The sequence below is a fragment of the Heterocephalus glaber genome, unplaced genomic scaffold (assembly GCF_053883595.1).
Source record: "Heterocephalus glaber isolate CG9 unplaced genomic scaffold, H.glaber_assembly_v1.0 deba00001760, whole genome shotgun sequence".
In the NCBI taxonomy this organism is placed as follows: Eukaryota; Metazoa; Chordata; class Mammalia; order Rodentia; family Bathyergidae; genus Heterocephalus; species Heterocephalus glaber.
The window spans coordinates 5,913,740-5,930,276 of NW_028258457.1; the positions used below are offsets into that span (position 1 = coordinate 5,913,740).

The following is a 16,537-nucleotide window of genomic DNA, read 5'->3' on the forward strand; positions in this document are numbered from 1 at the left end:
CTAATTTTAATTTTGAGTTTTATTACATTAAACAATGAGTACTTAACAGGAAAAAAATAAAAAAAGAAAGTATTGAATTTTTAATATCCATTATTTTTAAAATGCATCAAAATTTTCAACATCGACTGTTTTTTGAGTGTACAAAATCTAAAAAATAATAGAAATACGCCAGGGATTTAGCTCAGTGGTGCTGCCACCTGCCTCAAAAGCTCAAGGTCCAGAGTTCAATCCCTGGTACAACAAAAAAAACAAAAACAGAAATAAATTCCTATATGAACTACAATAATACCAATAGAGCTCCACCAAAAAAAAACATTTTACTTCAATTATCACACTCCAGCCAGTCTTAACACATAACAGCATACTTCACACACGTATCACACCGACAGCACATGTGTTTTGCTTTTTGTAGGGCATACTTGACATCTCACTGGTCTTGCTGTTTTGTCAGGAGGTTCTTATATTATACAACGTGTAGTTAACAGGAACATAAAATATCAATAAAATAAAGTATTAATTTTGGGGGTACTTGGGATCAAACTCAGGACCTTGTGCTTGCACTGAGCTAAATCCCCGGACCTAAATTCTTTTTTTTTTTTTTTTTTTTTTTTAACCACAAGCCTTTATTAAGAAGGAACAATCTGCCAGGCTGCCTCTTAACAAAGAGTGGAGCCCCTAAATTCTTAATATGTGTTGTGCATTCTGAATAAACATCAACATTTTCACATCAGCTGTGTACTTACAAACCCTAAAAGATAACATCAGAAATACCTGTATGAACTACAATGAAAGTATCAACTCTATAGAAAACATCTGCTTCAACTGCCATACCCAAGGCAGTCTTCACCCATGAAAACTGCATGTTCCATGCACAGGTATTGCTTACACTGATAGCATGGATGTTCTGTTTTCCTGTCCTTTCTTGTAGGGCACAGTTGACATCTTTTTGGTTTTCCTGTTGTTACAGTAGGTCTTTGTGATGTTACGCCTGCCTGTTCACGTCAGCTCACCAGTGTGGTCCACAATTGTTTTTGCATAATCCCATGGAAAAAAACATTGTTTTTCCTCTGCTATAAGTGATCTCTTATGAGTTCCAGTACCAATCCTCCAAGAGAATTTTTTTTTTGGGTACCAGGGATCGAACTCAGGACCTTCTGCTTTCGATGCAGGCGGGGGAACCACTGAGCTAAATCCCCAGCCCTCCAGGATAAATTTCTAAATTGAAAGCATAATGAATCTTTGCATCTACAAGGGCATAAAGTTTTAGGCCACATTTTGAAGGGTTCTTTTGGCGTATACTGCCTGAAGCTACGGGAACCATGAAATGCTGCAAGATGTTCATCAGTAGTCATGTATTCAGATGTAATCATGTGTGTACATTGACAATTACCCACAAATCTCTCCATGAGCAAAGCAGCCATCTCGTTGGGTAGTTTTGTCATTAAACCTCAGGCCATTTTGAAGGAAACCAAATCTTTTCTGTCAATTATTCTACAAACCTCAAGCCCACACCCATGGCTGCTGTCTTTTACATTCCTGCAATTATCATGAGAAAGCCCTATAATTGCTTTCAGTTCAGCTAGTGAGGTGTCAGAATAAACACATTTTTCAGTATTGCTATTGGTGCATACGGAATGTTTTACTTGTATTTCAGTATCTGTGCATTTCACATCTTGCAGTGTTTCATTGAATGGCAGTGCTGGCATTCCATCCAATAGGTTTTATCCCTGCCAAGATCCTCACTGTATTTTCAGGCCTAGTTCTAACATTGCATTGTTCCACTTGGTTGTGTGACCATTTTGACTATTCAAATATGTACTAAAGAAAACAAAAGTACTCAAATTGCTGTTTTCTTCATCATCTGAATCAAGAAGGTCTATATTTCCTGTGTATCAATCAATTCTTGCTCCATTTCCCTGTCACAGGAACTATGGGTCACAAGGCCAACATCAAAGTCATTATCATCATTTATGCATGAGTAATCTGATGATTCACTTTTGACCTCCTGAAAAACTTGCAAATTTGGTTTTTCATGTACCATTGAAGTGAATTGGGCTACTCCTACCAGAAAAATCAAGTTTTTAAAAAAGACAAATCCTTGGGCCGGGGATTTAGCTCAGTGGTTCCGGTGCCTGCCTTGCAAGCGCAAGGTCCCGAGTTTGATCCCCGGTACCAAAAAAAAAGACAAATCCTAAATGCACATTAAAACTGTTGCTGCTTTGGAGCTCCTATACACACCTTGCCATTTGTCTGCCAAGTGGGTGAATGGACAAATTGGCTTTTGCTTTCCCCAGGTGCAATTATTATGTCACACCATTCCATTATGGTAAAATACATGTTTAGTGGGTGTATTTTACCCATGATGCTCAGGCAAACATATGCAAAATCTGTTATGAGTATTGTGGGTAAAAATCCTGGTTTACACTTTTCCACACATGCAGTGTAGAGACCTTGCTTACCCAAGTAGGTAAACACCAAGATTGACTCCTGTATCCTCAGGCACAGCTACTGAGATGCACAGCCAGCTACCATTACACTAAATTACAAATTTACAGTAGAAAAGTATAAGATGGATTATTGTAACCCAATGTTATGCCCTACATAAAATGCTGTTTGTAACTGCAAGCAGTTAGATCTTTCATTGTTTGGGTATCAACTAGACATACACAGGGAACGGAGTATGGCTGTTCCCACTGGAATGTCTGCCTACCTGTAATGAGAATTTTCACAGTGCACATGCATCAGGCCTCTACAGTGAAGAGCAGTTTGGGGTATAATGTGGTACACAGTTCTTTGGAAAAGGGCCAAGAATGGTGTGAATGTCTTCCTAGAAAGAAGCCTAAGTGAGAAGGCCAAAGGATACGAAGAACCAACTCACATTCTGATGTCCCGAAAGCCCTGGCCCCAGGTGAACCTCTGTGCCCTCAAATGTGCAGGCCAGATCAAGGTATGTAACTGTCCTTGTCCCCTGCTGGGCCATCTAGTCTGCCTGGACTCTTTTGTAAATTTGAGATTCAATTAAAAAATAAAAACAAAAAAGAGCACCAGAGAATGAAACAAAAGTGACGCCTCTCTTTAGCATGATGTGGGGCTGGGAGGATGTGCTGGCTGCTGCCTTCTTCACGTCTTGCCCTCACAGAGGCCCCAGGAGGGCCTGGATGGGTGGCTATTTTCTTTTGTTATTTATTTAAATATGAAAGAAAACTTGATGTCTTCCCAGTTCATCTCAAACGAGGTCCCCTGGGTGATGGTGGGGTCGAGTCCTGGAGGCTCCCAGTGCCTGGCAGGTCCCCCGGAGACCTGGGCTGGCTTCAGGAGCCCTGGGTGTCCTTGGTCCACCTCCCCATGCTGGGGCTGAGGAACAGGGCTGGGACGCAGTTCACAAGCATGGTGGGTGGTGGCTTCTCTGCACACAGCCGCTGGCTGAGTAGGGCCACTGGTGCAGGTAGACACCAAGGGTCCCCAAGAGACCAGCCCCACCTGCCAGTGTTCTCGGCGTTGCCATTGGTCACAGCTCGCTGTGGGCTTCCTTGGCCACGATCACCAGCTTGGACAGCTCAGCCCTGAAGGCGCCAGGCCTGTGGGCCACTGCAGGGAACAAGAACAGTCAGTGTGTGACACAGGCAGGGTCTTCAGTCTGGGGCCGGTGGGAGCCACAGGGGGCACAAGGTGGGATGGGTCCTGGTCATTGTGCCAGGTCAGGAATGGGGAAAGACTGGACCAGGATGGTGACAGCGGGCTGGAGGCATAAGGCTGAGGGGTGGTTTAAATGAAGCAACCCCCAAAGAGCCAGGCACAGAAGGCTGGGTCCCCTGTGTGGCAGAGTTGAGAGCTGGGGCCCAGGGGCATGAGTGGGCCATGAGGGCACTGACCCCACTGAGGGATTAACCAACTGATGATGAGGTCGCAGCCCAATCAGGTGAAGCAGTTCACAGAGGCCTGCCTTGGAAAGGCATTTTACATTTTTCGGGGAAGGTCTTGAGGATGGAATCCAGGGCCTTCGCACTGAGCTACATTCCCAGTGCCTTTTTTCACTTATTTTGCAACAGGGTCTTGCTAAGTTGCCCAAGTGAGGCTGGAACTTGAACCCTCCTGCCTCAGCCTCCCAGAGAACTGGGATGATAGGCGTGCGTCCCCATGCTCTGGCTCCATCTTTACCAACCTGCTGCTTTGGTCACTTCAAATTCCTCATTTTTCAGGGGAACGTCACTTTCTCTTTCAAACGCAGCTTTCGACTGGAAGGGAACAAGCAGGGCCTTTACTGGAAGTCACCATCCAATTGGGAACAGAAGCGCTCAGTCTGCTCTGCAGAGGGGCAGACTAATGCCAGGTGAGCTGCTGAGTCCCAGAGGGACTTTCCCGAGCTCTTGGGAGAGGAGGGAACAGGAGCAGCTGGTTCAGCTACCTCAGAGAGTCACCTGGCAAAAGCTTCAGACTCTGCCAGGTGTGGTGATGCATGTGTCATCCCAGCACTCTGGGAGGCTGAGGCAGGAAGATCACAAATTTGAGCCACACCCCAGACCTGTTTAATTTTTTTTTGGTACCGGGGATCAAACTCGGGACCTTGCAATTGTGAGGCAGGTGCCAGAACCACTGAGCTAAACCCCCAGCCCTCCCCTATTCAGTTTTGAGACAGGATCCTGCTAAATTGCCCAGGCTGGGCTTCAACTTGGAACCCTCCTGCCTCAGCCTCCCAAGTACCTAGGATGACAGGCATGTGCCATTCCGCCTGGCAGCTATAATCTCTTCATGTTTGTTTCCCTGGTTGAACCTGGATGAACAGCAGTCATTTCCTGTTTGAGCCCAGTGTAGGGGTGTGGCTGTGGTGGCTCTGGCCAGGGCAGGGTGGGGGCTTCTCCTGTCCAGGCACCAGACTCTCGTGGAGCCTTAGGGTAAGGAGGTCAGCAGAGGTGCTGCCCAGGTTGCCTGCAGAAGCTGGCCTGCCTGAGGGCCTGAGAGCCGAGGAGTGCGGGCCCCACCCTGGAACCACATCCGGCCCCCAAACCCCCACACAGAGCTGGACTCACATAGGCCATGGCATACTCGATTTCAGCACCGTGCACCTCGGCCTTGAACTGGGTGAAGTAGAGGTAGGACTTCCCCTGGGGCCTGAAGGGAGGCAGTGGTCTGAGTCCCGAGAGCCCTGCTGGGATGGGCAGTCCCCACACCTGCACCAGCCCCAGGTGCCTGGCTGAGCCCACCCTGCCAACTTCCCCATGGACACCTGTGTCCTCCACTCCTCCCTCCCTCCCCCAGCCCCACTGGTGGCCAGGGCCCCAAGGCTGCCTCATTTCTGAGCAGCCTGGCACCATCTGGACCTCTGCTCCAGGCCTCCCTGTCTGCTCCAGCCCAAGGGATCTAAGCATGCACAGTCCTACTTGGAATATTACTTGGCCAGGAAAAGGAGCAGGGCCTGTACCACAGCGAGGGCACCCTGTGCTCATGGGCTGCACTCACCTCCAGATGATGCAGGTGAAGTGCTGGTGGTCCTCGCTGGTGCCCAGACTCATCTGCCATTGCTGTAGAGAGGGCAGGGGTAAGCGGGGAACGACTGCACCCTTGGGCTCCCCAGTACTGCAGGATTTACCTCCTCCGCAGGCCAGGGACCCTCTCTGTGTCTTCTAGTCCCAATCAGGGCTGGCCCATCCAGGCCCTGGGACCTTGCCCACTCCACACCTTCCCCAAGGGTCATGGGACCTCTCCCGAGAACCTGCCCGATCCAGGCCCAATCGTCAGGAGCAGGAATGGTTCTGTGACACGAGGAAAGATGTCCAGCTCACCCAGGAGGAGAGACAGAGGCCTCCCTCGGGTCAGGGGCCCCACTGTTGACACACTGTGTGGGGGCTGAGACAGTGCAATCAAAATGTCTCAGGCTCAGGGCTGGGGATTTAGCTCAGTGGTGCTGCTGCCTGCCTTACAAGTGCAAGGCCCCAAGTTTGATCCCCGGTACAAGGAAAAAAAAAAAAGATCCAGGCTCGGCAGGAGGTTCACAAGTTCCAGTCAAGCCTGCGCAACTTAGGGAGCCCGTCTCAACATAAAAAATAATAAAGGGCCAGGATGTAGCTCAGTGCAAAGGCCTTAGGTTCCATCCCCAGTACTGCAAAAAGAGAAGAAAACAAAACACAACAAAACCAGGCACCCCTCCGAGCAGTCTTGTGCTTTGAACCTGACCATGGCCTCAGGGCAGATGCAGGGGGCTCAGGAGCAGTTTACAGGGAGGTGTGAGGGTGGCCCGCTCACCCTGGCTCTAGGAACTTATTGCTGGCTGAACTGGGGGGGGGGGCACAGCACATGGCACATGCATGCCAGCTGCTGTTGTTATTTATTCGATTTTTTTTGAGATAGGGTATCCCTAAGTAGCCCAGGCTGGCCGGGAACTTGTGGGGATCCTCCTGCCTCAGCCTCCTGAGTCCTGGGATCACAGGCATGCACCACCACAGCAGGTAATATTCTATTCTACTTCTTGAGAACAAAGAAGATGCCATTTCTCTGGGGTAGATTAGAATCTCAATCCACAAAAACAGATTCGGATCCACGTAATTGTGAAACTATCGTGCCCACCACTTTTTCTTAAGACCCAGTCACATCCAGGCTGACATACTGGTCCATGGGGCTCTGTCACCACAGAGTTGCCGCGTGTCCCCCACCTGGCTGGGACACCCCCCACCCCTATCCTTTGGGAGCTGGCTGGGTCCTGTGAGCTCCTGGGCACCCGACCCAACCCACCCTGCAGACCTGCCTCGAAGAGCCATCCACCCGCGGGGCTCCAGCACGCAGCTGGGGTGCCTGTGGTGCCCCGAGAGGAGAGAGCACTCGTTTCGCTTGTGCAGCTCCGCACTGTGTTCGGCAGGAGCCAAGGACACGCCTCCTTGAAACATGTCACGGGTAGGGCTACTCTGAGTCAGAGCGCTGAAGACAGCAGGTGTGAGATCCTGGCCCACTGATTCTTTTTGTTAGTTTTCTGCAGTGCTGGGAGTGGAACCCAGGGCCTCATGCATGCTAAAGAAACGGGCACCACTAAGCTGCACTCCCGGCCCTTTTCTCATTTTCATTTCCAGACAGGGTTTCCCTAAACTGCCCAGGCTGTCCTCAAACTGGTGGTCCTCCTGCCTCAGCCTCCCAAGCAGCTGGGATGACAGGCGTGTGTCACCCCGCTGGGCTTCCTTCTATTCACAGAAACAGAAGCTGATTTAGCTGCCTCCTCTTGACTCAGTTCTCTTGTCCAGCTCAGTCCAGAGCGCTGAACCCACCAGAGTCCACGCTGTGTCCTCCGTGTCTGGCGTCTCTCACCGAGCACGGCGTCCTCAGGGCCCGTCCACACGTGTCCCTCTGCCTGGGGATGGACATGGCTGTGCCCACGTGCTGGCGAGCACGGAAGGCCCTGCCTCAGCATTTCCAGCTGAGTCTGCAAGGTCCCAAGTCATTCCAGGGAGGCAGAGCAGGCCAAGGGGTGGGATTCTGGGGTAGAAGGGCAGGGGGACAATGAACCCTAAGGCTTCGTGCTATGCTCCCCAAAGCAGCTGCACCTCCCTGCACCTCTACACTGTGCACTGCAGGGCTGGCCTCACCTGAATGGTCCCCCTGCCTGTGGCTGCCAACCACTCAGGAGCGCCTGAGAAAGACCTCTGAGAGGAAGCAGAGCTGAGGAATGCACCTCATGCTGGGTGTGGTGGCACACGCCTGCCATCCCAGCACTTGGGGGCTGAGGCAGGAGCATCCCAAGTTTGAACCCAACCTGGGAAACTTAGTGACTCAACAAGACCCTGTCTCAAACAAAAAGATAAAGAAATCAAAAAAAGGACTAAATTCTGCTTCCCCTCCACTGGAGTCTCTCACTCAGCTGCCTGTGTGGGTAGCACTCAGCTGCAAACCTAGCCCCGGCTCCTCGATTCCCAGGAGGCCCCCTTATTGGAAACCTCTTTCCTTAAGGGCCAACATGGCAGGCCCAGGCCTGGGCACATCTCATCCTGGTGCTGCCACCTTAAACAACCCACTAATCTGTGAAGAACCTGTCCAGACTCTAGTCACAACACGTCGGCTGGCAAGGACACAGGGCCCACGGATTCTGGTCACCAGCCACATTCAGCAGTGACAGAGGCACCACCAAGCCTGGGTGGCTGGTCCCCAGCAGTTGTCTGAGACATCATCCATGGCTGTCACCCCGGGGGAACTCCTGGCTGAGCGGGTTGAGGCTGGGGACACTGCCCCACACCTGCAGTGCCTGGGAGCACCAGAGATCACAACCTGCCCCAGCATCTCCAGCATCTGGGGGAAAGCCCAGTCCTGACACTCCCTCCCGGGGGGAGGTGGCAGCAGCTCCCAGGAGCTGGACCTGCTTGGAGTGTCCTCAGGTAGAGCCCTGTGGGGCTCCCAGGCGGCGTCCATCTCAAGATTGCATTACATTGGGCCAGCTGGAGTCGGGGCGGTGCTTCCTGACATTTTGTCCCAATCCCTGACCTCTGTCGTACAGACCCTCCCCTTCCCGTGGATGCGTGTCCTTCCTGACCTCAGGAGGCCCAGGTCTGTCTTGTGGCTGTGCCCCTTCTGAGCTGCTGACCTCTCCAGACCCCGCATGAGGCAGCTCCAGGGTAATCCAGGTACTCATCCGTGCTCCATGCCCACTGGGGTGTTATGACAGAAGGGTTTCCTGGAGCTGCTGACACGAACCAGCCCACACCCAGCAGCAGATGTGAATTCATACTGTCATGGCTCCAGAAGTGGAGCCCCAAATCAGGGGGCTGTAGGCTGCACTCCCTTGGAAGCTCCAGGGCATGGTCCTTCCTGCTTCTTCCAGCTTCCAGTGGCCCCACATCCCTGGGCTTGTGGCCACACCACTCCAGTCTCTGTGTCTCTGTGTCTGTCTGCGCAGACCAGCTCCACTGTAGAGCTTTTTTTGTTGTGGTACTGTGGATTGAACCCAGAGCCTTTGTTCTGAGCTCTATCCCCAACTCTGTGAGATCAGGTCTCGCTGAGTTGCTAAGTTGCCCAGGCTGGGCTGGAACTTGTGATCCTCCTGCCTCAGCCTCCTGGGGTGCTAGGATGACAGGTGTGTGCTACCAACACCCAGCTTCTTCTCTGCTTCTCTCGCGCAGATCAATTCAGGGCCCACCTGGGTATTCCAGGATACCTTCTTCCCCACACTAACACAGATGCTTTTCCTAAATGAGGCCCTGTGCACAGGCTCTGGGAGTCAGGACATACAGCTATCTTTCTGGGGGCCACCTCTCAACCCACGATACTGTGTAAATTGCTACAAATTTAGCAGCTTAAAAACCTTCCCGTTTCTGAGCTCACAGTTCTGCAGGGCAGAACCCAGGCCTGGCATGCTGGGTCCTTTGCTTGGTCTCACAGGGCCAAACCAAGGCACTGACTTGACAGCTCTCAGCTGCAGCTCAGGGCCTCTCCAGGCTCCTGTGTTGTGGCAGAATTCAGTTCCTACCCAGGCATTTGGGAGGGTGAGGCAGAAGGAGAGCTTCAAGTTAGAGCCCAGGCTGGGCTGGATACTGAGTTCAGGGAGAGCCTCAACTCCAAGTGATACCTTGTCTCAAAAGAGCAAAAACTAGAACAAAACAAAACAATTTGGTTCCTTGTTCTCAGCTCCAGGCCACCTGCTCTCCTCGACATGAGGTCCCCTAAAAGCTGGCAAGCACTCACCTCGCCCTGCTGTCTAACATATCATCACTTTACTCCCTTCTTTGCTGCTGGTTGGAGACAACACCCAGCAAGGAATCACAATCCTGACCTCCAAGTGCAGAGAACTGAATTCTGTCAACAGTCTGAAGAGCTGGAAAGAGGTCTTCCCCGCAGAGGCTGCAGATAAGGGTCCAGGGGTAGGGGGGTGGGGGGTACACCTGGAGTTCTGCCGAGCAGACCCAGACTCTGTCCTATAGAACTGTCATACAGGGCCAGGGATTTAGCTCAGTGGTTCTGCCACCTGCCTCGAAAGCCAAGGACCAGAGTGCGATCCCCGGTACAAAAACAAAACAAAACAAAACAAAACAAAAAACTGTCATACAATTAGGCTTGGAGGAGAATGCCCATAATCCCAGTACTCGGGAGGCTGAGCCAGGATGGCTGTGAGTTCAAGGCCATCCTAAATTACACAGGGAGACCCTGTCTCAAAATAAATAAATATAACAGGAAGCAAATTTTTTAAAAAGGAACTGTAGGACAATACATACTATTTTTCTTAAAACATTGTACTGGAAGCAGGCATGGTGGCACACACCTGTAATCCCAGCACTTGGGAGGCTGAAGCAGGAGGATCACCATGAGTTTGAAGCCAGCCTGGGCTCCATAGTAAGTTCAAGCCTAGCTTCAACTACACACCAAGACCCTGTCTCAAAAAAACAAAAACAAAACAAACAAAAACCCCCATGGTACTGGGGAGAGAACCCAGGGTCTTTGTGCTAAACTACATCCCCAGCCCGTATTTTATTTATTATTCTGAGACAAGGTCTCACTAAGTTGCCCAGGCTGGCCTGGAACTTATGATTCTGCTCCTTCGGCCTTCCAAGAGTGCTTGGAGTGTACACGGTGTTGTTTGTGGGATTGTGATACAGAGAAAATGAATACAACCCTAACAGAGGGGAAGGGGCCAGCAGAATCACATCCCACATTGTTCCTTTCGTCTAGACCCCTACTTGTTCTGTGGAACAAAAAGGGCAGCATCTGGTGTTGCTGTTTAATAGAAGCACTTCTCCGTCCCCTTCTCTCTAAGCAAGAGTGGTTCAATGTGTCCACTGCAGCGCCCAGGGTGCACTGTTCCCTGGACAGTGTCTCTGCAGAACAAGCATTGTGGGATTCTGAACAACTCACCTCATTGGTCCCTCCTTGAGATGCATAAGTGAATGTACAGGTAAATTTGTCCTAGAAAAGGGCAGAAAAAAAGGCTTGGTAGGAGGTAATCCTTAGGGCCAAAGGCACAGGGTCTCAGGGCCTGCAGAATCAGCAGTGGAAAAAGATCCTGCTGATGTTCCTGGAGACCAAGACCTGTAGCTACCCCTTCCAGTGAGCTCCAGGGTCATTAGAAACAGTCCATGACCCCTCTATCAAAAGCTAGAACGGTGGTTTGGAAGCAGACACCTGGGGTTCCGGACAAAAGAAAATCTTTTTTGTTTTTTTTTTTTTGGTACCGGGGATCGAACTCAGGGTCCTTGCACTTGCAAGGCAGGCTGCGGAACCACTGAGCTAAATCCCTGGCCCTGTTTTTTGAGAAAAGTTCTCCCTACGTAGTTCAGGCTGGCCTCAAATTCGCGGGGATCCTTCTGCCTCAGCCTAGCCTCCCGTGGGCTGGGATTACAAGTCTATGCCACTACCCCTCCGGAAATGAAAACCCGAGCGGCTACTTCCTCATCTGTCAAATGGCTCTAACAGATAATGCCCCTCGAAAACCACTTGGCTATAAGGAAGGGTTCAACACGGGTTAACCACGGAAACAGTTGTTATAGCAGGAAAGAGAAGCCGAGAAAGAGGCTTTTCCAGCCGTAGGCTACGCCTACGTGTGCTGGCTCCATAGAAGATGGGCCTGGCCTCCCAGCCTCGATGGCAAGGACGTGGGACCTCAGGAGCGGACGAGGGCGGCACAGAACTGCGGCCGCTGCTCCCAGCCCCTTCACCCCCACGCGAGAGTCAGGCGCCTCCCGGAAGCCGAGCGCAGGTGACAGGTGAGAGGGGCCCGAGGCTGAGACCACGCCCCTCCCGGGAAGCCCCTCGTCTCAGTTCTTCCCCCCCATGAAGTCCCCACCCCTCGGAGTCAGTGACCCGCCCTGGCCCCAGTCCTCCGCCCACACCGACCGGTGCCAGATACTGGGGCAAAGACGGCACGTACCCCGGGTCCCACGTTCTGGGAGAAGGAATGCACGACGCCACCGGGCCGCACGTCAAACGCCACCGTCGTAGGCTCAGACACTGCCTCCGCCGGCCTCAGAGCCACTGCCGCCAGGAGCAGCGCGGCAAACCAGGCCCCACCACAGCCGTCACTATTTCCCCTGGGCGCCGCCATCTTGAGATTGTGTCCCGCAGAGGGGTGGGGGGACGGACGAGGCGCGGCGAGGGACACGTTGGCCTCTGTGCGGCCTCGTGAGCCTTGCGCCCCGCCCCTTCCGCTGCCGGGCGCCATGTTGGGGCGGGGCTTGGGGCAGCAATGATTGGTTATTCCTCTCTAACAATTAGTGCTCCTGGAATGTATGAAAGCAAAGTCAGCTTTTGGTCATTAGTAGACAACACTTCGTAATTTTTTTTTAAAGCAAAACCTTTATTGGTACATTTTACTTTCTTTTTTTTTCTTGGTACCGGGGATCGAACTCGGGTCCTTCCGCTTGCGAGGTAGGCGGCGAAACCACTGAGCTAGATCCCCGGCCCCTATTGGTACATTTTAGATATACATAATGATAACATTCATCATAGAGAATTTATTCCTTTCTTTTTGGTTCCGGAGATCGAACTCAGGTCCTTCCGCTTGCAAGGCAGGCGCCAGAACCTCTGAGCTAAATCCCCGCCCCTCTCATAGAGAATTTATACCTCTACATGATATATCTTGCTTCTTTTTCTCCCATTGTCCCCCTCCCTTCCACTCCTCTTCCCCTCCTTATTTACAAAAGCTTTGTTTCCATTTTTTCTTTTTACAGTGGATCCTTGACTTATGAACTCAATTGGTTCCCAAGGGTTGGTTGTTACTCAACTTGATTGTAAGTCAATACAGCTAGGTCAGGATGTTTACTGGTTACATGCTATACATAACAAGAGGCAGATGATTCTTCCCTATTAACCTAATTAACCCAAGTTGTTCCTATCTCAGGCCGGTTGTAACTCGAGGGTGCACTGTATTCTTTTTTTCTTGTCCTTTCTTTCCTTTCCCCTGGCCCCATCCCTTGTTCCCCTTTTCATTTGAACATTTTCTTTCCATTTCCCCATATCTATTATCCTTATTTTGTTTCTTATTTCCATTTTTCGTTTCTCATACCAGAAAAACAATGCAATATTTACACACGTGTGTCCGATTTTTCTCACTTAAACGTATGGTCTTAAGGTCCATCCATTTAGCTAGAAATGTCTCAAGCCTATCCTTCCTTATGGCAGAGTAATACTCCATTGTATTAAAAAACCCCACATCTTTATCCACTCATCGGTTGATGGGCATTTGGGCTGTTTCTAAGATTTAGCTGTTACAGACTGTGTGGCTATAAACATGGGTGTGCATTTATTACTGTACTATGATGCTTTTAATTCTTTTGGGAAGATACCAAGAAGGGGAATAGCTGGGTTGAATGGAACCTGTAATTTTAGTTTTTGAGGAATCTCCACACTGATTTCCACAGTGCTTGCACCAGTCTACACTTCCACTAACAGTGGAGAAGAGTTCCTTTTTCCCCACAGCTGCTCCAGCTTATGTTATTGATTGATTTCATGATAGCAGCCATTCTTTCTGGAGTGAGATGGAATCTCAGCATTGTTTTCATTTGCATCTCTCAAATGATCAGTGATGTTGAACATTTTATTTGGTGCCTCTGCTTCTTCATCTGAGAAGTGTCTGCTCATTCAGATGTCCATTTTTGGATTGAGTCTTTAAATTTGTGGGGGGTCTGATTTTTAGGGTTTTTTTGGGGGTGGTGGTGGCAGGAATCGAACTCAGAACCTTGAGCTTGCCGGGCAGGTGCAGTACCGCTGAGCTAAATCCCCAGCCCCTTGAGGTTTTTCTTTTCTTTTTTTTGGTACTGGCGATCAAACTTGGGACCTTGCACTTTCGAGGCAGGCAGTGGAACCAATGAGCTAAATCCCCAGCCTCCCTTGAGGTTTTTTTTTTGAGACAGGGTCTCATTGTGTAGTTCAGGCTGGACTTGAAGTCACTGTGGAGCCCAGACTGGCCTCAACCTCTCAGTGATCCTCCTGCCTCAGCCTCTTGAGTGCTAGAGTTACAGATGTGCACCACCATGACTGGCTTGAGTTCTTTATATATTCGAGATATTAGTTGAGAAATAGCTGGCAAAATTTTTTCCCACGGTGAGGGTTGTCTCTTCATTCTGTGGGTGGTTTCTTTTGCTGTGCAAAGGTTTAATGAGATGAGATCCCAGTTGTTGATTTGTGATATTTCCTGTGCCATCAGGGTTTTGTTCATAAAGTCGTTGCCTACACCAATGTCTTCAAGAGTTCTACCTATTCTATCTACTAGCAGATTTAGTGTTTCTGTTTTGATATTTAGATCCATTTTGATTTTAATTTGGTGGATTGTGAAAGATATTGGTCTAGTTTTAATTTTCAGCATGTGGAAAGCTAGTTTTTCCAACACTCTATGTATGTATGTATGTATGTATGTATGTATGTATTTCTTTTTGGTGGTACTGGGGATTGAAACTGGGGCCTGGGGCCCTATATGGAAGACACTATCTTTCTTTCTTTTTCTTTTTGAACTGGGGATCCAACTCAGGACTGAAAGGGTCGCCGAAAAGGAGGGGGACACAAATGTTCAAGCAAGCCTTTATTGGGGGCGACCTGCTGGGACTGGCTCACAAAATGGAGACCCGCCGTCCCATGAGCTGAGCTGGAGGCTTATATGTGGCTTTTGTATGTGGGAGAGCACATAGTCCTTTGATGGGGGTGGGTGATGGTGGTGAGGGCATAGAGCAACAAATTCTGGTTGGGAGACGGAGTTACAGGCTCCAGGAAGTCCCTATCACATGGGAACATCTGGTGGGATGGAGTGACAGGCTCCAGGAGGTCATTAACTAGGAGGGGTCAAGTCTTTGTTATGTGGAAGTTCCCTGTTTGCAGTTAAAGGAGGAGAACAGAGGGGGGAGGGGGAGGAGGGAGCTTGTTCTTGGGGAGGGGGGCGGGTTGGAACACCTAACAAGGACCTTGCGCTTGTGAGGCAGGTATAGGGCCACTAAGCTCAATCTTCCGGCCCAGAGACTTTCTTCCAGGGGAAATGTTTGACTCCTTTGTTAAAGATAAGATGGCTGGCTGGGTGCATGACACACGCCTGTAACCCCAGCACTTTGGATGCTGAGGCAGGAGGATCGCCATGAATTTGAAGCTACCCTGAACTACATAGTGAGGCCCTGTCTCAAAAAGCAAAAAAACAGGGCCGGAGATTTTGCTCAGTGGTTCCACCACCTCCCTTGCAAGCACAAAGACCCGAGTTCGATCCCCAGTACCAAAAAAAAAAAAAAAAAGCAAAAAAACATCCACTGCCTGCCTTGAAACCATGAGGACCTAAGTTCGATCCCCAGTACTAAAAAATAAAGAAAAAGAAAAAAATAAAGATATGGTGGCTGAGTATGTTTGGAGTTGTTTCTCCTAATCTGTTCCATTGATTGCTGGGTCCTTTTTTTTTTTTTTTTTTTTTTTTTTTTGTGCCAGAACCATGCTGTTTTTATTTTTTAAATTTTTTAAATTTTTGGTACCAGGGATCGAACTCGGGTCCTTGCGCTTGCGCAGCAGGTGGCGAAACCACTTAGCTAAATCCCCAGCCCTACCATGCTGTTTTTATCACAGTAACTCTGTAGTATAATTTCAAGTCAGGGATTGTGATACCCCCTGCCTTGCCTTTGTTGCCCAGAATTGTTTTTGCTATTCTAGGTCAAAATGAGTGGAAAAGACACAAGGGATCTTACTTTTCACTTAAAATTTATCTTTCAAAAATATATTTCCTGTGGTTCTGCTGCCTGCCTTGCAAGCACAAGGTCCCAGGTTCAATCCTCGGTACCAAAAAAAAAAAGAAAAGAAAAAATATATATATATTTCCTTGGGCTGGGGATGTAACTCAGTGGCACAGCACCTGCCTGCGCAAGTCGGAGGCCCTAAGTTTGATTCACAGTACCCGAAGTAAATAAATAAATAAACAAAATTAAAAGCATCGTACCACAACGATATATGCACACCAAGTTTATTTATTTATTTATTGGTACTGGGAAATTGAACTCGGGACCTTGCACTTGCAAGGCAGGTGGTGGAACTGCTGAGCTAAATCCCCGGCCCTGCACACCCATGTTTATAACGGCACAGTGGGCCTGGGATTTAGCTCAGTGGTTCTACCGCCTGGCTCGCAATCGCAAGGACCTGAGTTCAATCCCTAGTACCAAAAAAACAAAAAAACAAAACAAAGAGTATAACGGCAAAGTTTGTAATAACTACATCTTGGAAACAGCCCAGAGGCCAATCACCGGACGAATGGATAAGGAAGATGGGGGTTTTTGTTATATGATGGAGTACTACTCTGCCATAAGGAAGGATGAGCTTCACACATTTATAGCTAAATGGATGCACCCTGATACCATACTCTTCAGTGCAATAAATTGGACACACATGTTTAAATGCCACATTGTTTCTCTAGTGTGAGAAACCAGAAGTGAAAATAAGGACTAAAATGTATAATAGATACTGGGAAATGGAAAGAAAATGTTCAAATGGCAAGGGGAACATGGAAGGAGGGAGAAAGGAAGGGGTAAGTTAAAAAGTTAATAAAGAAGGAAAAAATGGAAACAAAACTTTGTACATAGGGAGGGGAAAGGGCTTGAGGGGAGGGAGGTAAAAGGGAAAA

At 49.4% G+C, this 16,537-nt stretch overlaps 1 protein-coding gene across 2 annotated transcripts; it reads right to left on the reverse strand.

Moving 5' to 3' along the window:
* Positions 1-298: 298 nt before the first annotated feature.
* Mydgf (myeloid derived growth factor) lies at positions 299-12,070 on the reverse strand. 2 transcript variants are annotated; one of them, XM_004865725.4, is made up of 6 exons: positions 11,831-12,070; positions 10,819-10,869; positions 5,458-5,519; positions 5,028-5,109; positions 4,163-4,235; positions 299-3,588 (listed from the first exon to the last, which is right to left on the reverse strand). In XM_004865725.4, the coding sequence occupies exons 1-6, from the start codon at positions 12,002-12,004 to the stop codon at positions 3,509-3,511; spliced, it is 522 nt and encodes a 173-aa protein (XP_004865782.1). In that variant the 5' UTR covers positions 12,005-12,070; the 3' UTR covers positions 299-3,508. The 2 variants fall into 2 exon arrangements, with proteins under 2 accessions (XP_004865782.1, XP_004865783.1); XM_004865726.3 differs by lacking the exon at positions 10,819-10,869 and having other exon boundaries at positions 11,831-12,068.
* Between the last annotated feature and the right edge of the window lie 4,467 nt (positions 12,071-16,537).

Excerpts from the sequence above, each read along its gene's own strand:
- Mydgf (XM_004865725.4), bottom strand. The coding sequence starts at position 12,004 with ATGGCGGCGCCCAGGGGAAATAGTGACGGCTGTGGTGGGGCCTGGTTT. Across the intron at positions 4,236-5,027 it reads TCGAGTATGCCATGGCCTAT|TCGAAAGCTGCGTTTGAAAG; the intron begins GTGAGTCCAGCT and ends GTTCCCTTCCAG. Across the intron at positions 3,589-4,162 it reads TGAAGTGACCAAAGCAGCAG|TGGCCCACAGGCCTGGCGCC; the intron begins GTTGGTAAAGAT and ends TGTTCCCTGCAG.